The sequence below is a fragment of the Triticum aestivum genome, chromosome 2D, assembly GCF_018294505.1.
Source record: "Triticum aestivum cultivar Chinese Spring chromosome 2D, IWGSC CS RefSeq v2.1, whole genome shotgun sequence".
NCBI classification, from domain to species: domain Eukaryota; kingdom Viridiplantae; phylum Streptophyta; class Magnoliopsida; order Poales; family Poaceae; genus Triticum; species Triticum aestivum.
The window spans coordinates 38809676-38832055 of NC_057799.1; the positions used below are offsets into that span (position 1 = coordinate 38809676).

Below are 22380 nucleotides of genomic sequence, written 5' to 3' on the forward strand. Positions count from 1 at the left end.
AGAGGTCGGCGTGCATAGAGGGTGCGCGGATGGCTCTTGCCCGTGTCTAGACATACTGGGCAGGGATGGAGGCCACCGCCATTGCATCCCAGAGTTCGGTGGTAGGCCGGGTATCGGCCGAGCACTATTTTGAAGAAGTCTTAGAAGACGCTCGTTTAATAGAGGCTCAGTGCTCGAAGAGTATCATGTTCTAGTGACATGTATCCCAATTGTAAGAACAATGTTATTTGAATTATAAAGGCTGTGTTTATACTTTTGCCTAAAAGTATTATTATGCCTCCTGTGCGGTCGTTTATGTATATATGTATATAACCTGAAAGTTTGCAGTCGTCGGCTTCAGCCCCCACGCATATAATGCGGGGGTGTTCGCAAAAGCGCGTCTTCACACTTGATCCAACGTCTTGGTTCATTAAGGAGGTGGTAGCGCGGCGAACGAGGCAATCAGACTATATTGCTTTAACACTTTCACTTAACCATAGGAGTTTGACAGTGGGGCTACTATATAGCCCCTGGTATTTTCGCGGCTATCCGAATACGGTGCGCGTACGTACATGACCGGGAAAACCGGTCCTTCGTTAATGCGGAGGAATGCCGAAGATTCCGCTAAGTCATCGAGTGGTTGACCAGTCTCGCGCTTTATCATGACAGTCAGTTTTCGGCTTTCTCTACTGAGGTGCTCATCCGGATGAACCAGGGCACAATCGCAGTAGTTCTCCCGGTGCCACCTTTGCCGATAGAGCGGAACGTAAGGTAGCAAAACGCGGGAGCCGGGCAAACCCAACATTTGACCAAAGACATGATTCGGAGCTGATGCATATAAGGCCAAACTCGCGACGCCGAGCACTCCCTAAGGTATTCGGTCTTTACAACATATACCGGGCTGAGTAACGCCCTTGAGAATGAACCCCGAGTGTCCAGGTACGTACATTATTCTGACGTGACGAAATGCCAGTAACGTCAGTATCCCTCTCGGTTATACAGAGTATCCGGAGGATGTGAAGCAACAAGAGACAGTAAAATAGGTTTACACATGGTCTTAATCTAAAAAAAAACTTTGAGCAGGGCCCTGCTGCACGTCTGCGCCTGTGTCTCCGTTGTGCCGTATCCTGAAAGGGTGTAGCACGATTATCATCTGTAAAAGATAAGAACTTAGGTGAAAGTTGTCGTGCGAAAAATTGGTTATTCTTAATAAACAATTAAAATTCAAGATAAGTAAGGTCGAGCTGAACTGTAGTATTGTTTACATGCGGGAAGCCCCTGGTACCGCCTATGGGGGTATATCCATCAAACCAATCTCATGTTTAACTAAGCTGTTACAGCTAGTGATGCGCCGGACTCGTCTAGCCGTGTCCGCGGTCCTGACGACCGATCATTTATTCAGGTTGGAGAGGCCGTTTAAAGTCCCATTCGGATATGGGACGAAGTCTTCAATCTTGTATCTTCATAGTCCAACAGTCCAGCCAAAGGATATAGTCCGGCTGTCCAAGGACCCCCTAATCCAGGACTCCCTCACCCACCCAGACCACCTTTTCTCTTTTCTTTATTCTTTTTTTATTTCTCTCTCTTCATCTCCACCAATCACGGGCAAGTGACCGAACATATGAGGAAAAAAATGAAGAGTGTGGCTGCGCAAACGGATAAATAGGGGCTTAAAATAGACACACCCGGTCACTGACCGGGCGCATCCACGGACATTTAAAGGGTTATATTTGCTATGTCCGGCTGTAGATGCTCTAATTCCACCTCTTTATCGGTCCTATTGCATAGCGCTTCATGTCTCTTTGCTCCACTTTTCTTGCCTTTGTGAGAAATCTTATGTATGACTTACCGAGAGTTGGTCGAGGATATTTTGAGAAAGTTGATCCAAGCGAATTTGTTTTGCTTGCTACTCTTAGAGAGTGCACACCTTTTAAATGATTTTGATGGTATCAAGTAGTCATCGTGGCATATGTGCGCCAGAGGCTTCATATGAGGTTTTTGCGACCCACCTTGTGGAAGCCATTGTGTTCAAATCTTCACCACAACAACGAGGAGTAAAACTGGGCCCGCAATCCTAACATTAGGGTAACACAAATCACTCGATTGCTTGCATTTCATTATGCAATTAGAAATAGGAACAGTAAATTAAAACTCACCAGTAAAAATGCGTTGTCTTTGTCGTATTATTAACCCCCTATTTTATCACGTAATTATTATCTCACACAAAATTAGACCAAAACTCTTCATGAGCACGGTGGTGCCATGGTCTCCCCGCTTCTCGGCGCCCAAAATCGACTGCCGGTGACGGGGGAGACCGGTGGAATTAGCAGGCGACGACGAGGAGGGCCGTGTTACATGCTAGGTTTTTTCTTCTTCTTTTTAGATCACATTTGGGTTTCTCAAAAAAGAAAAGAAAAAGGAGGCCACAAGTTTTCGACCATGACCATGTCGCCTGACACTGGCAAGCGCCCATGTGTTTGCGGAACACTTGGACGAGCACTGCCAACAGACAACTGGTCCCTGCGTTGGGCTTCTCAAATACTAAGTTTCTCTGATTGAAAAGGAGGTTTTCGAATTTCGACCGTGTCGCCGGAGACCGATAGCTGTGGCCACACACAGTGACGTCCCAGTTAAACTAGCACTTTACCGCCGGACAAAAATGTTCTTAAATTAACCAGCACCGTTTTAATTAATCAACCAGCACTGCCGCCGCTGTGCAAAACAAAAACATCTTCAAACATAAGGATTAACCTAACAATCGGTCGCTGTCTCGGCGCCGATTGACGTCGACAACGGCAGCTTCCGGGCAGCTTCGCGCGCTCGTCCGGAGCGTTGCGGCTAAGCTAGGGATCGCGCCCCCCGCGTTGTGTTCGCCGACACGTCGCCGATCTGACCCGGACCCGGATCGCTTTGCTTGCCTCTCTTCTTTTCTTCCCTACCTTAATCATCGAGCGGTCCTGGTCGAGGTCGGCCACTCAGCCCACTCATGATGCCCCTACGTACTCCACTCGTGGTTGATCGTGTCAAAACACTAGCTAGGGTCTGCGAGGAAAGCAATGGCGGCCAATCGGCTGCCCACGCGTGGGGGTGCACGTGGCAGAGATCGTGTGGCTAGGCGTCTGTACTGTAGTGTGTTAAAAAATAACTGATATCATGTCACTAATATGGTTGTTAATTGCGGCGTCGAGTCAGTGGGTGAGCAGGTCGCACGGATCTCTCGCCCCGTCGCTCGCCGGGTCTCCATCCTTCTTTGACTAGACTAATTTAATCGGCCGAACTATGGTAAACAAACGCGCGCGTCGACGTCGTGTCCGGCCGAGCTCTAACAGCTAGTACCAGCTCGCACCCCACCTCCCTCCGCCTACATATACGAGGAGCCCATCAATGGAGCAACAAGAAAGAAGCTCACCATCGGAGTTGGAGCTAGGAGAAGGAGTTCTCGCCGCAAAGCATCTTGCAGGCTAGGAAAGAAAGGAAGAAGGGAAGGGCACATGACGTGCGCGGTGGCACCGGGCTCGCCGGTCTTCTCGCCGTCCCGCCTCGGCCTGCTGGAGCAGCTGCAGCTCCACCACCATCACGGCTGCTCCAGCGGCGGCGCCTCCTTCCTCCCCTCCTCGCCGCTGCGCCCCTTCGCCCTCCGCGCGCGCATCCACCCCGAGCCCTCCCCGTGCGCCCTCCAGGCGCCGCCGCCCGCCGTGAAGGCCGCGGACCCTGCTGCGGCTAAGGCCCCGGTCAAGCGTCGCCGCCCGGCGCCTCTCCTCGTGCCGGCCGCGGTCACCGTCGCGCCGGCGGTGCTGGAAGCCGCCGCGGCGAGCGGGGTGGACGAGGTGGCGGAGCAGGGGGACGGCTTCGCGGCCTTCTGCCGGAGGGGGAAAGGCCGGAAGCGGGTCGAGATGGAGGACCGCCACGTCGCCGCCGTCGGGCTCGGCGGGGACCGCGCGCAGGCCCTCTTCGGCGTGTTCGACGGCCACGGCGGGAAGAGCGCCGCGGAGTTCGCCGCGGACAACATGCCGAGGATCGTGGCGGAGGAGCTGGAGAGGTCGGCGCGCGGCAGAGGGGCAGGGCGCGCGGCGGTGGAGGGCGCCGTGCGGCGGGCGTACCTGCGCACCGACGAGGAGTTCTCCTCCTCCTCCTCCAAGAACCGGGAGCAGGCGGGCGGCGGCGCCTGCTGCGTGACGGCGCTGCTCCGCGAGGGCGGGCGGCAGCTGGTGGTGTCCGGCGCGGGGGACTGCCGCGCGGTCCTGAGCCGCGGCGGCAGGGCGGAGGCGCTCACCGACGACCACCGCGCGTCGCGGCAGGACGAGCGGGACCGGATCGAGGCGCTGAAAGGTGGGCTGGTGCTCAACTGCCGCGGCGTATGGCGGGTGCAGGGCTCGCTGGCCGTGACCCGGGGCATCGGCGACGCGCACCTCAAGCCGTGGGTGGTGGCGGAGCCGGAGACTAAAACTGTCGACGTGGGCGCCGACTGCGAGCTGCTCATCCTCGCCTCCGACGGGCTGTGGGACAAGGTGGGCAACCAGGAGGCCGTCGACGCCGCCGCCTCCTCCTCCGGCGACCTCCCCGCCGCGTGCCGCCGGCTCGTCGACATGGCCGTGTCCAGGGGCTCCTCCGACGACATCAGCGTCCTCGTCGTCCAGCTCCAGCGCCGTCCTCTCCGATAAGACTGTAGTAGTAGTAGTAGTAGTAGTAGTAAGAGTTTAATTAACACGCGAGAAGATGTGCATCGGCGCCATGGATGATCACCCTACGTGTAGATATAGAGAGCTTTTTGACGTCGTCTCTCTCGTCCCCGGCCGCTCGATCAGGCTGCCGGTGTCTGTAACAAAGATCAAGCACTGTTAGTGCTAATAATCATCACCCGGTTGGGATTTCCATCACCCTGGGACGAGAACGATAAATCTTCAGTTAAAAGGGCAGAGATGTGTCACCATGTGTGATCTTGCGTTCATGGGTATACTCTCGGAGTTGGAATGAAGCACACGTGCGACAGTGCAACACACGCAAAGTTTGTGATTCCACTCCAAAACAAACGAAAGTAGTACGAAACATACGACAACTGGGCATCAGATTCAACGGAACGCCGTTGAACCATCAAAATAATCGATCTTGACCGAGAATGTTAGTTCGAGGGTGCAGAAGCACAAGTGGGCCGTGTAAACCAGAAGAAAAACAAAAAAGTTCAGTCTTGGATTTTATTCCCGGTCTTGCAACAGCTCATTGCCACTTTGATTTAAACAAAAAACAGCTCAATGCCACAATTTTGTTCTGGAACAAGCAAAACAACTCTGCCGACCTCTGCTCATGGAAAGTCAGTGGTCTGGGAGGTACAGATTCAAAACCTCTGCCAACTAGAAGACTAACCCCAAACTGAGCACTCACATGCGCGAGGTTCCTCCCAACCCTCCCACCCCAGCCGCTCTTCCTCCCAACCCTAGCCGCCCCTCCTCCTCACCCCCCTCCCCCCTCTTCCCTTCCTCGCCGCCGCTTGAGGCAGCCGCTGGGGCGCCAAGGATGGTGGTGGCGGGGCCTTGGTTGCCCTGCATCTGCGTGGGGAACCCCGGATCAGGAGCGGCGGCTCAATTGGCAAGGCACAACCGGCTAGCAGCCGTGCGGGCGGTGGATCTGGTGTCCCGGCCGCGCGGGCGGCGGGATCCGGTGGTCGTTGGCGGCCGCCGGCGGCTTCTGCGGCGGTCGGTGCGCGCGATCTGGCGCCTCCCCTCCTCCCCTGTTCGGCGTGCGGGCCAGCCTGGTCGGGCCGCGCTTCCTCTTGGTCGCCGGTTCTGTACATGAGGCGCTGCTGGTGGCGGGGATCTAGTTCGGGCGAAATCCCTGGCCGGCCATGACCGGCCTCACCGACGGCGACGCCTGAGGGCGCCGTTCCCCTCCTTGGAGGCGTCGGTATGGACTGATCTCCTCACTTCACCTTCCCCTAGGTCTCCCGGGCGAAAGCCCTAACTTTGTTGGGCGGCGGCGACGCTCACGGCGCCGTTCCCTTCTTGAAGGCGCCGCTTTGGGAACCTTGGGGTTGGGTGGCGCTTGTGGGTGGTGGGCGACGGCGGTGGTGCGGCCCTATCCTAGCATGGATTTACGTCCGTTGCTTGGAGATGGACTCGCGTAGGTGGAGGTCGTCGGCTGGCGTCGTGGTGGCGTCAATGGCGGAGGACCTGCCAAGGCTCGCGTAGGTGGAGGTCGTCGTTTGGCGTCGTGGTGGCGTCGATGGCGGAGGACCTGCCAAGGTTGTCACCTCAATCTGCTCTGAAGATGGACCAGTGGAAGATGGCGGCGATGACACATGTGAGTGCGTCAGACCGGTTTGAGCCCCGGACCCGGCAGATGGCTTGGTCGGGGTCTCCGGCTTTAGATGTTAGGCTTAGGTGAGAGGTCTGGGTATGTGGCCCAGCTTGCACCCCTTCATCATTTGGATAGGAGTAGCGGCAGATGTTGCCAAGATGGCGGATTCAGGCATATTGTTGTTCTACTTTGTAAGGTCCTCGAGAATAATCAATAAAATGGCCGTATGCATCTCCGAGATGCAGAGGCCGGGGTCATCCTCCTTTTCCAAAAAAAGATGCGCGAGGTTCCTTGTGATAGAACCAGTTCATCAGCATTTAAGTCCTAGACTTAGAGCAACTCTAGCAGACCCAGCAAAAATACGACCCGCAAAACGCGTTTGCGGGTTCACGAAAATCGCTTTTGCGGGTCAAAAACATACGCGGCCGAGCAGAACCCGTATCTAAACCTGCATAATTTGAAAAAAATACTTTCGCGGGCGAAATTGCACAAACATAGTTCATCACATACTACATTGTTCATCGCATACTACATAGTTCATCACAAACTACAAGCATAATTATACTACATACTACGTTAAACTAGTACTAGGGGGTCGGATCTGACGGCGGCGAGGACGCGGCAACTGGACGACGCCGTGGAGGAGCCGGACGCTCAATCCTCCTCACCGGAGCTGCAGAGATCGACGTACTTCTCCGCCTGCTCCGCGCGGATGCGGCGCCACTCGTCCGCCTTCTCGTTGTCGGCGACGTTGTCGGCGACCGCCTGCCGCCACTCGAGGGCTTCGAGCTCCTCGGCGTGGCGCCGGCACTTCTCCTCCTCGCGCACGCTCCGCTCGGCGATGGCGACGGCGACGGCGTCGAACTCCGCGACGTAGTCCTCGGGCCCGACGACTCCGCGGCGGCCGAGCGAAGCGGGCTCCTCGGGCTCCTCCTTCACCGACACGAAGGGGAACGGCGCCGGCGGCTCCGGCTCCTCCTCCTCGTCCGACCACTCCCTCTTCACGGGGAGGAAGCCCGCGGCGGAGGAGGAGGATCCGGCGTACGAAGAACGCGCGGAGGAGAACGACGCGCGCCGGCGGTCGTACTCCACCGTCTCGCGGCGGTCGAAGCTCGCCGGCGGCGAAAGCCCGCGGTTCGTCCACTTCCGCGCGCCGCGCTTCCTCGCGCCGTCGGACCGGACGCGGCGCTCGCGCTCCAGGTCCCTCTCACGGCCGGATCCGCTACCGAAGCCGCGTCCGGAGCTCCACATTCGCCCCTACATGGCGGCTGGAGGCGGGGCGGAGGGTCGCCGGCGGCGAGAAATTGGGAGAGGAGAAAGGGAAATCGGGTGGCTCGCGGCGGCGGGGGGATAGGGTTTGGTCCCGCAAAAGGGTCGCGGAACCGTACTTATAGTGCTCGGGGCGTGCGGGCTGCGGGAAAAAATTTTGCGGGCCGGGCGAGTGTGCGGGCTCTGTTCTGGCCGCAAAATTGGCCCGAGCCGCATACTCGCCGGAATTTTTGCGGGGCGGGCATTTTGCGGGGTCTGCTAGAGTTGCTCTTAGGCACAACGTGGAACTGAAGCAATGGTGCTTTGAAGAATTTCTAGAGGCGGAAGGAAACTGAGATGATGATTCTGGCGATCGGCCTAATAAGGGATTGCAGTTCTGGTTCTAATGAATCTCATGAGCCATGAGGCACGCGGGTTGAGTTCAAATGGCGATTGAGCAACCAGAGTCCTTATGACTGAAATAGTGGGCATCAAAGGGAAGGAATAACATGGATGACATCGTATAGCAGATTCTTCATGATCCCAACAACTTCTCCAGTTTCAGAATCATAGCCTTTGATGGGACTTTATCTCTCAAATTTACAAAAAGAATTTGGTGGGAAGAGCTTCTCCTTCATCAAGTGGTTTTATCAGCAAATGCATCAAGTGATCTAGAAGTTCAGTTTGCTCATACAGACGCTGGGCGTTTTCTGGAGGAATATGAAGTGGGAATGCCCGAAGCAGTTTACTTATGGGGGCCTTGTAGTGTGTGTATTCCGTCATCCAGTCAATGGCCTATGTGGTGTAATCTGATGCATCACCTGATAGATGAATGATAGCATAGAACCGAAGGATCACTTTTCATTCCAATCACACACATCAGAACAAAAGGCAAGAAGACCAACATCATGCAATACCATCAACTCCGGAGTGAAGCAATTGATTGATTCCATATGCAAATGAGAAATATCATGGTGCATGAAGACTTTGTTCTTATCAAAGAGGAGAGAGGCATAAAAGATGACTTGATGAGCCGTCCTGAAACTTAGTCTTTGGATCTTTGCATGATCATAGGATGAGTCACCAATGAAGAGATTCTTCTCGCTGAAGAAATCTGCCTTGTTGAATTTCGGCCGAGTGCCAACCCTTCCAATTTTTGGCATTGCAGGCTTGGGCCCAAGATTCACCTTTGTTGGACTCGCATCCAATACGGGGCGAGGAGAGCCAATAAAGTCATTATGGTCTGTTATCAAGTTAGCCTTGACAATTTCTTCAACCGTAGCAAGTGACATAGTTTCCATGTCAGTAGATTGCACGGACGCTTCTGTGTTGATTGGGGAATTTTCATCAGTAGTTGCTTAATTTTCTTCAGCATTTGGCTCTTGCTGAGAAGCATCACCAGCAACATTTTCTTCAGGGTTGGTCTGAAGAGGAGTGTGTCGCTCTTCAGAACTACCAAAAACTTCTTCTGTTTGGCATGGCAACTGAGGCAATTGCATCAGAGGTGTGTTCAGAGAAGAATTTGGGTGTTCTTCTTCCCAAAATTCATCAAGGATGAGTGGAGTTGTGGGCTTGTGGCATTGTCAATGTCCACATCTTCTTCTTCTTCAACTTCAGCCTCTTCAGCCGTTAACTGAGGCTGGGGCGACGATACCATGCGTGGCGTTGCATTTGTGTCAACATCATTGTACTCATCTACCTGCTATGAGGAAGCAGCAGGAATTTCTTCACCTTCACGTTCTTTAGAGAACGGAATCAGGCGACGGCCAATAACTTCAACTGTGGGTGGCGTTGTGGCCAATGGCTCAACATAAATTGGCGACGGTCAACTTCTTATCACTGTATGGCAATGGCATCGTCGTGGACAACATGGTGGAAGTTTTGCTTGCTTTTCTGAATTTATTATCACTGTATTGTTTAGCGCTATGCTTGATCCACCATCTTGCCTCAGAAGTCAGAACCAAAGGCAGTAAGTTCTTGTTCAGGTTCTGTCCCTTGTTAACTTTGTGCGAGTACTTTGACAGGTTCCTCAAAGCCTCGAGATGAAACATACTATCAAGTTTCTTCCTAATTTGGTTGTTATTAATAAATATGCTTGGTTGACTGTACAATTCAGTTGAATTTTTTGTTCAAGTCTGTGGATTCCCAAAGTGAATCTTTATCGCATGCCTCTTGGCATCAAGATCAGTCTGAAGGTGCTTCTCAACTCAAGTTTGACAGCAGGTCAGTGCCCAATTATAGTATTTTTGAGCAAGCAATTGTTACTTTAGACGACATGCACTAGGAAATAACAACTCTGAAAGGTAAGCTTGCTTCTGGATGTAAAAAGCTCATGAGTAAGCAATGGATGGAAGTAAGTAATCACAGTTCATCATACATGGGAGGAGCATTTGTTGTTGGGGCAGGTCCCTCCTGCACTTTACCCAACATGTCTCCAGCTGATACTGAGCCTGATCTGATAGCATCAGCCAGCTTCCTTTGCAGTGTCAACAGGCCAATCCGTCTTTAGACGACGTAAAGAACCGCCAAGGAGAATATGAGGAACCCGATAGTCAGGATGATCCTGGAACAGATATAGTCAGAAACTGGCACCAACCCAGACACTATTCTTGTTACTTGTCTTGCGGATGGAAACCAAATGCATATCACAACCGGGAGTAGGTATATTTAGTTCTCTAAAGACCGATGGAGGCTCTCAGTAATACTTTCTGCAGCGGATGTCATCCCAGCCTTTGTCGTACATCATTTAGCAGTACGTGTTCATTGTGCAAACATAAATTATAGAATTAAACAATAAATATAAAGTGGTGGTACTTTAATTAGTGCAATGTGATTTGGTTTCGAGGTCATATACAAGTGTTACATCAACACAACAATTTGTAGTTTGTTGACCATATTTCATATTTCAAATAAGGAAAGTTATCTTTATCCCTTCTATCTCCATATTGGCAAAACCACCTCCAATTCAGCAACCACTAATGGGTAGACGAGTAAATAACCAATTTCATAATTCAAAGAGTTAAATAGACTATCTCAACAGTCCGAGCGAGGAACTTAAAAATGTCGCTTTGGAACTGAAATTCACAACCGATGTCTTTGAAGGCCTTCTGGAGTCTACACTTGCAGGAAATCCCTGTGAAACTGAACAGATCATCAAACACATTCTACAACTAACGTCTCAAATATTCCCAGTAATACAAAGGCCGCATTTAATCAACTTACTGGAGATTACGTCTCCGAATAGTGGACTCTTCTCCGCCTCCCAGAAGAAGCTCCCTCTAAGATAAAGCAAAATTAGAATGTGTGTGAGAACGTCTTATATTAGAGGCAAGCTGGCATTGCTAAGGTAATAAAGTACTCCCTCCGTTCACAAACATAAGATGTTTTGGATATTTCAATATGGACTACATACGGACTAAAATGTGTCTATATACATCCGATTCACAAAAAAGTTAAAACATCTTATATTTGTGAATGGAGGGAGTATAAGATTAATTCTGAAGAAAAATCACAAACCTCTTCTTGAGCAGCTTTTCCAATGTTCACTTTTGCTTGCAAGTTAGCACTCAGGCTCACGCGCAGCCTGAAAACACAAAATCAGTTATGTACAAATACTAAATAAGGAAATGTTTTTTTCTTCTAAGAATAGCTTACCTCTGTATTGTTCCTTCCATGACCCTAATGTTGCCTGGCCAGAGTGAACTTCTTCAAAAGTGGGTAGCTGCTCTGCCAGAAGATCAAGCCTGCACTGCAGTGAATTGAGCAATTGCAGTGCATCCTGTGCAGTACTGTTCAATCTAGGAAGAGAGCTCGCTTCTTCTGTCCCTTTGCCCAGCTTCCCACATGATTCAATAGCAGCAATGCACACCTCAAGCTGTGCAACTACTTGGCTCCATTCCTTTCTCAGGTTTTCAATGGCTTGTGTGACCTCATCCATAAGCAATAACTGGTTAAAAACGAGACTTGTTGTAACAAAAACAGTATCACGGAAAAACTTTCAATTGGACAAACTGATGAACCAGCAGCAAATCCAACTAAAAATGTGCTGAGCTGGGCTGACTTCCTGCTGATCATCGATTTTACCACCTCAACAAGAGATTACCGTCCCAAATATTCGCTCAGCTAAGAAAAGTGCATGAATATCTGCTCAAGTAGCAGAAACCTAATCTCCACTAGAAAATAATGAAGCAAGAGCCGGTGCTCCAGCTGCAACACCCATGGCTGGAGCAGTTGAGCTCAAAACGGATGGTTATGGAGGTCCAATTTAGTGGGTCCAACTCAAAACCACTCGAACCTAACGAAACGATCATAAGAAAGTAAGGACGCTCGTGGGCATCGTCGCATTAGTCGCTTTGTCCTTTACCTCTAGAGGCCATTCTCAAAGAAACCCATCCCAAAGATCGGCGTGCGCATCGTCTACGACAACTAGCATCTTGTACCCAACTGGAAGTGTGTCAGCCTCAAGAAGTGCCAAAATGAGTTTGCAACGCAGTTTCCATAAACCCCAAAGTTATTCCATATGAGTCCACTATACCTTCCTATATGCGGTATCTACCTGCCGTTCCAAGTAAATTTGTATGTGCCAAACTCTAAACCTTCAAATGAAATTCTGTTTTGCATGTTTGAATAGCTCATGTATCAACTAGGGCTGTCTGTATCTTCCATGCTAGGCGGGTTATTCTCAAGAGGAGTGGACTCCGCTCATCACTCACGAGAAAATGGCTGGTCACCGGGATGTCCAGTCCCATGCTCTAAGCAAATCAAATCGAAATAATTGCAAACAAAACTCCCCCAGGGCTGTTGCTAGTTGGAGGCACTCGTTGTTTCGAGCAAGCCATGGATTGATGCTTGTTGGTGGTGGGGGAGTATAAACTTTACCATTCTGCTTGGGAACCGCCTATAATGTGTGTAGCATGGAAGATATCGAGATCTCTCGGTTGTTATGTTGACAATGAAAGTATGCCGCTCAAAATATTATTTATCTCTATTTCAAAATCGAGCTCTGGCACCTCTACAAATCCCTGCTTCCCTCTGCGAAGGGCCTATTTATTCAATTTTATGTTGAGTCATCACCCTCTTATTAAAAAGCACCAGCTGGAGAGAACCGCTGTCATTTGCATCCATTACTATTAATTTATATTGGGTATGACTGGATCTCTTTTACCATGAATTACAATGTTTAGTCAGTCCTTGATCTTCACAGGTGCTCTGCATTTATGTTTTGCGGTCTCAGAAAGGGCTAGCGAGATACCATCTTGTTATATCATATTATGATTGTTTTGAGAAAGTGTTGTCATCCAGATTTATTATTATTGCTCGCTAGTTGATTACGCCATTGATATGAGTGAATATGAGGCCTAGGTGTTACTTTGAATATGGTTAGTTCATAATCTTTGCTGAAAACTTGAATGCTAGCTTTACATATTTGCAACAACAACAACAAACAGAGTTTGTAAAAGTTTTCTTTATCACTTTCAGTTTGTCACCTGAATTGCTTGAGGACAAGCAAAGGTTTAAGCTTGGGGGAGTTGATACGTCTCCATCGTATCTACTTTTCCAAACACTTTTGCCCTTGTTTTGGACTCTAACTTGCATGATTTGAATGGAACTAACCCGGACTTACGCTATTTTCAGCAGAATTGCCATGGTGTTATTTTTGTGCACAAATAAAAGTTCTCGGAATGACCTGAAACTTCACGGAGAATATTTGGAATTAATAAAAAATACTGGCGAAAGAATCAAGGTCAGGGGGCCCACACCCTGTCCACGAGGGTGGGGGCGCGCTCCCCTGCCTCGTGGGCCCCCTGGTGCTCCACCGACCTCAACTTCAACTCTATATATTCATGTTCGAGGAGAAAAAAATCTGAGAGAATGATTAATCGCGTTTTACGACACGGAGCCGCCGCCAAGCCCTAATCTCTCTCGGGAGGGCTGATCCGGAGTCCGTTCGGGGCTCCGGAGAGGGGAATCCGTCGCCATCGTCATCATCAACCTTCCTCCATCACCAATTTCATGATGCTCGCCGCCGTGCGTGAGTAATTCCATCGTAGGCTTGCTGGACGGTGATGGGTTGGATGAGATTTACCATGTAATCGAGTTAGTTTTGTTAGCGTTTGATTCCTAATATCCACTATGTTCTGAGATTGATGTTGCTATGACTTTGCTATGCTTAATGCTTGTCACTAGGGCCTGAGTGCCATGATTTCAGATCTGAACCTATTATGTTTTCATGAATATATGTGAGTTCTTGATCCTATCTTGCAAGTCTATAGTCATCTATTATGTGTTATGATCCGTTAACCCCGAAGTGACAATAATCGGGATACTTACCGGTGATGACCGTAGTTTGAGGAGTTCATGTATTCACTAAGTGTTAATGCTTTGGTCCAGTACTCTATTAAAAGGAGGCCTTAATATCCCTTAGTTTCCAATAGGACCCCGCTGCCACGGGAGGGTAGGACAAAAGATGTCATGCAAGTTCTTTTCCATAAGCACGTATGACTATATTCGCAATACATGCCTACCTTACATTGATGAATTGGAGCTAGTTCTGTGTCACCCTATGTTATAACTATTGCATGAGGAATAGCATCCGGCATAATTCTCCATCACCGATCCAATGCCTACGAGATTTTCACATATTGTTCTCCGCTTAGTTACTTTTCCGTTGCCACTGTTACAATTACTACAAAACTGCTACTGTTACTTTTGCCACCGTTATCGTTACTTCCATACTACTTTGCTACTAATTACTTTGCTGCAGATACTAAGTTATCTAGGTGTGGTTGAATTGACAACTCAGCTGCTAATACTTGAGAATATTCTTTGGCTCCCCTTGTGTCGAATCAATAAATTTGGGTTGAATACTCTACCCTCAAAAACTGTTGCGATCCCCTATACTTGTGGGTCATCAGCAAGTTAGCCCTGATGAACAGGCCATAAACGATGACTCGGAGGGCAGCACTTATCTTCCACCCTCCAAGGATGAGGTGAGCCTTGGCAACGAAGATTTTATTGTGCCCGAGGAATCTCTCGAGCAGGAGCGCTTTAAGCGCCAGCTAATAGCCACTGCAAGGAGCCTGAAAAAGAAGCAGCAGCAGCTCCAAGCTGACCAAGATCTGCTCAACGAAAGATGGACTGATGTCCTGGCAGCCGAAGAATACGGCCTCAAGCGCCCAGCCAAAAGTTACCCGAAGCGCAAATTGCTACCTTAGTTCGACGATGAGGCACGGGAGCCCGTACCATCATCGCGCAATGCGGCTGTCCGACCACCACGCGGTCGGGATAAAGCAACAACTCAAGCCGAACACCAGCCTGCCCCACCTCGATGTAAAGGCATAGATAAAACAGCTCGGGGCTATACATATGACCTTCGGCAGGACCTGGACAGTAGAGCAGGACATACCAGATCGATCTACGGATCGCGAGGACGTGCCCCAACATGTTACGACGGCTATCTATTCAGACGTGACAAGCCTAGTCACGCCCAGGCTGAAAACCGTAGACGGACTCCATCGGATCTACCTCGCGATGTGGTCCGATATAGAGGCGCCGCACACCCTCTTTGTGTTGGAAGTATGCCCTAGAGGCAATAATAAATGGTTATTATTATATTTCGTTGTTCATGGTAATTGTCTATTATTCATGCTATAATTGTATTGTCCGGAAATCGTGATACATGTGTGAATACATAGACCACAACCTGTCCCTAGTAAGCCTCTAGTTGACTAGCTCGTTGATCAACAGATAGTCACGGTTTCCTGACTATGGACATTGGATGTCATTGATAACGGGATCACATCATTAGGAGAATGATGTGATGGACAAGACCCAATCCTAAGCATAGCATAAAAGATCGTGTAGTTTCGTTTGCTAGAGCTTTTCCAATGTCAAGTATCTTTTCCTTAGACCATGAGATCGTGCAACTCCCGGATACCGTAGGAGTGCTTTGGGTGTGCCAAACGTCACAACGTAACTGGGTGACTATAAAGGTGCATTATGGGTATCTCCAAAAGTGTCTGTTGGGTTGGCACGGATCGAGACTGGGATTTGTCGCTCCGTGTGACGGAGAGGTATCTCTGGGCCCACTCGGTAATGCATCATCATAATGAGCTCAATGTGACTAAGGCGTTAGTCACGGGATCATGCATTGCGGTACGAGTAAAGAGACTTGCCGGTAACGAGATTGAACAAGGTATTGGGATACCGACGATCGAATCTCGGGCAAGTAACATACCGATTGACAAAGGGAATTGTATACGGGATTGATTGAATCCTCGACACCGTGGTTCATCCGATGAGATCATCGTGGAACATGTGGGAGCCAACATGGGTATCCAGATCCCGCTGTTGGTTATTGACCGGAGAGGCGTCTCGGTCATGTCTGCATGCCTCCCGAACCCGTAGGGTCTACACACTTAAGGTCCGGTGACGCTAGGGTTGTAGAGATATATGTATGCGGAAACCCGAAAGTTGTTCGGAGTCCCGGATGAGATCCCGGACGTCACGAGAGGTTCCGGAATGGTCCGGAGGTGAAGAATTATATATATGAAGTCCAGTTTCGGCCACCGGGAAAGTTTCGGGGGTTATCGGTATTGTACCGGGACCACCGGAAGGGTCCCGGGGGTCCACCGGGTGGGGCCACCTGTCCCGGAGGGCCCCGTGGGCTGAAAGTGGAAGGGAACCAGCCCCTAGTGGGCTGGGGCACCCCCCTTGGGCCTCCCATCATGCGCCTAGGGTTGGGAACCCTAGGGGGGGGGGAGTTCCCCCTTGCCTTGAGGGGCAAGGCACCCCTTCCCCCCCACTTGGCCGCCGCCCCCCCCTTGGATCTGATCTCCAGGGCCGGCGCCCCCCCAGGGGGCCTATATAAAGGGGGGGGGGAGGGAGGGCAGCACACAACAGCCTTGGGCGCCTCCCTCCTCCCCTGCAACACCTCTCTCTCTCTCGTAGAAGCTCGGCGAAGCCCTGCACGAGACCCGCTACATCCACCACCACGCCGTCGTGCTGCTGGATCTCCATCAACCTCTCCTTCCCCCTTGCTGGATCAAGAAGGAGGAGACGTCGCTGCACCGTACGTGTGTTGAACGCGGAGGTGCCGTCCGTTCGGCACTCGGTCATCGGTGATTTGGATCACGGCGAGTACGACTCCGTCATCCACGTTCATTGGAACGCTTCCGCTCGCGATCTACAAGGGTATGTAGATGCACTCCCTTCCCCTCGTTGCTAGTAGACTCCATAGATGCATCTTGGTGAACGTAGGAAAATTTTAAAAATTATGCTATGATTCCCTACACTTTGCTTCACTGACGAAGTAATGGATCATGAATTTCCAGAAGGGTTTAAACCCGTAAATATCGAATCATACGATGGAACAACTGATCCCGCGGTTTGGATCGAGGATTTTATTCTCCACATCCATATGGCCCGCGGAGATGACCTTCACGCCACCAAATACCTCCCACTTAAACTCTAAGGGCCAGCTCGGCACTGGTTAAATAGTCTGCTAGAAAATTCTATTGGCAGCTGGGAGGACTTGGAAGAAGCCTTCCTTGACAACTTCCAAGGTACATATGTCCGGCCACCAGATGCCGATGACTTAAGTCACATAGTTCAACAGCCTGGAGAGTCAGCCAGGAAATTCTAGACTAGGTTCCTAACTAAAAAGAACCAGATCGTCGACTGTCCGGATGCCGAAGCCCTAGCGGCCTTTAAACATAGCAACCATGACGAATGGCTCGCACGCCACCTCGGCCAGGAAAAGCCGAAGTCCATGGCAGCACTCACGACACTCATGACCCTCTTTTGTGCGGGTGAGGATAGTTGGCTGGCCTGTAGCAAAAACACATCAAGTGAAACGGGCACCTCCGAGGTCAAAAATAGCAACGGCAAGCTCCGACGCAGCAGACACAAACGCCAAAGCAATGGTGACAACACCAATGACATGACAATCAATGCCGGATTCAGTGGCTCCAAGTCCGGTCAGCGGAAGAAGCCATACAAAAGAAACAATTCGGTGCAATCTAGCTTGGACCGCATACTCGACCGTCCGTGCCAGATCCATGGCACCCTAGACAAACCAGCCAATCATACCAACAGAGATTGTTGGGTTTTCAAACAAACCGGCAAGTTAAACGCCGAGAACAAGGAAAAGGGATCGCAAAGCAAGGACGATGACGAGGAGCCCCGACAACCGAACACAGGGGGACAGAAGAAGTTTCCCCCTCAGGTCAAAATGGTGAACATGATATATGCTACACACATCCCCAAGAGGGAGCGCAAGCGCGCGCTCAGGGACGTCTATGCGATAGAGCCAGTCGCCCCAAAATTCAATCCATGGTCGTCATGCCCGATCACTTTTGATTGTCGGGATCATCCTACCAGTATCCTGTTGGGTAACGTAGTAATTTCAAAAAATTTCCTACGCACACGCAAGATCATGGTGATGCATAGCAACGAGACGGGAGAGTGTTGTCCACGTACCCTCGTAGACCGACAGTGGAAGCGCTATCACAACGCGGTTGATGTAGTCGTACGTCTTCACGATCCGACCGATCAAGTACCGAACGCACGGCACCTCCGAAGTTCTACACACGTTTAGCTCGATGACGCCCCTCGAACTCCGATCCAGCCGAGTGTTGAGGGAGAGTTTCGTCAGCACGACGGCGTGGTGACGATGTTTGATGTTCCACCGACGCAGGGCTTCGCCTAAGCTCCGCGACGGTATTATCGAGGTGTAATCTGGTGGAGGGGGGCACCGCACACGGCTAAAATATCGTATATCAAGTGTGTTCATGGGGTGCCCCCTGCCCCCGTATATAAAGGAGCAAGGGAGGAGGAGGCCGGCCCTAGGAGGGGGCGCACCAAGTAGGACTCCCTAGTCCTAGTAGGATTCCACCTCCCATATGGAATAGGAAAAGAGGAAGGGAAAAAGAGAAGGAAGGAAGGGGGCGCCCCCCTTCCCTAGTCCAATTCGGACCAGACCAAGGGGAGGGGTGCGGCCACCCTTGAGGCCCTTTTCCTTCTTTCCCGTATGGCCCAATAAGGCCCAATACGTATTCCCGTAACTCTCCGGTACTCCGAAAAATACCCGAATCACTCGGAACCTTTCCGAAGTCCGAATATAGTCGTCCAATATATCGATCTTTACGTCTCGACCATTTCGAGACTCCACGTCATCTCCCCGATCTCATCCGGGACTCCGAACTCCTTCGGTACATCAACATACATAAACTCATAATAAAACTGTCATCGTAACTTTAAGCGTGCGGACCCTACGGGTTCGAGAACTATGTAGACATGACCGAGACACGTCTCCGGTCAATAACCAATAGCGGGACCTGGATGCCCATATTGGCTCCCACATATTCTACGAAGATCTTTATCGGTCAGACCGCATAACAACATACGTTGTTCCCTTTGTCATCGGTATGTTACTTGCCCGAGATTCGATCGTCGGTATCTCGATACCTAGTTCAATCTCGTTACCGGCAAGTCTCTTTACTCGTTCCGTAACACATCATCCCGCAACTAACTCATTAGTCACAATGCTTGCAAGGCTTATAGTGATGTGCATTACCGAGTGGGCCCAGAGATACCTCTCCGACAATTGGAGTGACAAATCCTAATCTCGAAATACGCCAACCCAACAAGTACCTTTGGAGACACCTGTAGAGCACCTTTATAATCACCCATTTACGTTGTGACGTTTGGTAGCACATAAAGTGTTCCTCCGGTAAACGGGAGTTGCATAATCTCATAGTTATAGGAACATGTATAAGTCATGAAGAAAGCAATAGCAACATACTAAACGATCGAGTGCTAAGCTAACGGAATGGGTCAAGTCAATCACGTCATCCTCCTAATGAGGTGATCTCGTTAATCAAATGACAACTCATGTCTATGGCTAGGAAACATAACCATCTTTGATTAACGAGCTAGTCTGGTAGAGGCATACTAGTGACACTCTTGTTTGTCTATGTATTCACACATGTATTATGTTTCCGGTTAATACAATTCTAGCATGAATAATAAACATTTATCATGATATAAGGAAATATATAATACTTTATTATTGCCTCTAGGGCATATTTCCTTCAGTCTCCCACTTGCACTAGAGTCAATAATCTAGTTCACATCGCCATGTGATTTAACATCAATAATTCACATCACCATGTGATTAACACCCATAGTTCACATCTCTATGTGACCAACACTCAAAGGGTTTACTAGAGTCAATAATCTAGTTCACATCGCTATGTGATTAACACCCAAAGAGTACTAAGGTGTGATCATGTTTTGATTGTGAGATAATTTTAGTCAACGGGTCTGTCACATTCAGATCCGTAAGTATTTTGCAAATTTCTATGTCTACAATGCTCTGCACGGAGCTACTCTAGCTAATTGCTCCCACTTTCAATATGTATCTAGACCGAGACTTAGAGTCATCTAGATTTAGTGTCAAAACTTGCATCGACGTAACCCTTTACGACGAACCTTTTGTCACTTCCATAATCGAGAAACATATCCTTATTCCACTAAGGATAATTTTGACCGCTGTCCAGTGATCTACTCCTAGATCACTATTGTACTCCCTTGCCAAAATCAGTGTAGGGTATACAATAGATCTGGTACACAGCATGGCATACTTTGTAGAACCTATGGCCAAGGCATAGGGAATGACTTTCATTCTCTTTCTATCTTCTGCCGTGGTCGGGCTTTGAGTCTTACTCAATTTCACACCTTGTAACACAGGCAAGAACTCTTTCTTTGACTGTTCTATTTTGAACTACTTCAAAATCTTGTTAAGGTATGTACTCATTGAAAAAACTTTATCAAGCGTCTTGATCTATCTCTATAGATCTTGATGCTCAATATGTAAGCAGCTTCACCGAGGTCTTTCTTTGAAAAACTCCTTTCAAACACTCCTTTATGCTTTGCAGAATAATCTTACATTATTTCTGATCAACAATATGTCATTCACATATACTTATCAGAAATGCTGTAGTGCTCCCACTCACTTTCTTGTAAATACAGGCTTCATCGCAAGTCTGTATAAAACTATATCCTTTGATCAACTTATCAAAGCGTATATTCCAACTCCGAGATGCTTGCACCAGTCCATAGATGGATCGCTGGAGTTTGCATATTTTGTTAGCACCTTTAGGATTGACAAAACCTTCTGGTTGCATCATATACAACTCTTCTTTAATAAATCCATTAAGGAATGCAGTTTTGTTTATCCATTTGCCAGATTTCATAAAATGCGGCAATTGCTAACATGATTCGGACAGACTTAAGCATAGATACGAGTGAGAAACTCTCATCGTAGTCAACATCTTGAACTTGTCGAAAACTTTTTGCGACAAGTCTAGCTTTGTAGATAGTGACACTACTACCAGCGTCTGTCTTCCTCTTGAAGATCCATTTAATCTCAATGGCTCGCCGATCATCGGGCAAGTCAACCAAAGTCCATACTTTGTTCTTCATAAATGGATCTCATCTCAGATTTCATGGCCTCAAGCCATTTCCCGGAATCTGGGCTCATCATCGCTTCCTCATAGTTCGTAGGTTCGTCATGGTCAAATAACATGACCTCCAGAACAGGATTACCGTACCACTCTGGTGTGGATCTCACTCTGGTTTACCTACGAGGTTTGGTAGTAACTTGATCTAAAGTTACATGATCATCATCATTAACTTCCTCACTAATTGGTGTAGGAGTCACAGGAACAGCTTTCTGTGATGAACTACTTTCCAATAAGGGAGCAGGTACAGTTACCTCATCAAGTTCTACTTTCCTCCCACTCACTTCTTTCGAGAGAAACTCCTTCTCTAGAAAGGATCCATACTAAGCAACGAATGTCTTGCCTTCGGATCTGTGATAGAAGGTGTACCCAACTGTCTCCTTTGGGTATTCTATGAAGACACATTTCTTCGATTTGGGTTTGAGCTTATCAGGATGAAACTTTTTCACATAAGCATCGCAACCCCAAACTTTAAGAAACGACAACTTTGGTTTCTTGCCAAACCACAGTTCATAAGGCGTCGTCTCAACGGATTTTGATGGTGCCCTATTTAACGTGAATGTAGCTGTCTCTAATGCATAACCCCAAAAAACGATAGTGATAGATCGGTAAGAGACATCATATATCGCACTATATCTAATAAAGTACGGTTACGATGTTCGGACACACCATTACACTGTGGTGTTCCAGGTGCCGTGAGTAGTGAAACTATTTCACATTGTTTTAACTGAAGGCCAAACTCGTAACTAAAATACTCTTCTCCACGATCAAATCGTAGAAACTTTATTTTCTCGTTACGATGATTTTTTACTTCACTCTGAAATTATATGAACTTTTCAAATGTTTCAGACTTCTGTTTCATTAAGTAGATATACCCATATCTGCTCAAATCATCTGTGAAGGTCAGAAAATAATGATACCTGCTACGAGCCTCAATATTCATCGGGCCACATACATCTGTATGTATGATTTCCAACAAATCTGTTGCTCTCTCCATAGTTCCGGAGAACGGCGTTTTAGTCATCTTGCCCATGAGGCACGGTTCGCAAGCATCAAGTGATTCATAATCAAGTGATTCCAAAATCCCATCAGTATGGAGTTTCTTCATGCGCTTTACATCAATATGACCTAAACGGCAGTGCCACAAATAAGTTGCACTATCATTATTAACTTTGCATCTTTTGGCTTCAATATTATGAATATGTGTATCACTATGATCGAGATCCAACAAACCATTTTCGTTGGTGTGTATGACCATAGAAGGTTTTTATTCGTGTAAACAGAACAACTATTGTTCTCTAACTTAAATGAATAACCGTATTGCAATAAACATGATCAA

General features: G+C 48.9%; 1 protein-coding gene and 1 pseudogene across 1 annotated transcript; one reads left to right on the forward strand and one right to left on the reverse strand.

Annotated features, from left to right (window-relative positions):
- Positions 1–3311: 3311 nt before the first annotated feature.
- On the forward strand, positions 3312–4856 carry LOC123051395 (probable protein phosphatase 2C 32). Its single transcript, XM_044474265.1, has one exon. It carries the CDS (start codon positions 3471–3473, stop codon positions 4638–4640), a length of 1170 nt encoding a protein of 389 aa, XP_044330200.1. The 5' UTR covers positions 3312–3470; the 3' UTR covers positions 4641–4856.
- Positions 4857–9879: 5023 nt separating this feature from the next.
- LOC123055601 (uncharacterized) lies at positions 9880–11455 on the reverse strand (annotated as a pseudogene).
- Between the last annotated feature and the right edge of the window lie 10925 nt (positions 11456–22380).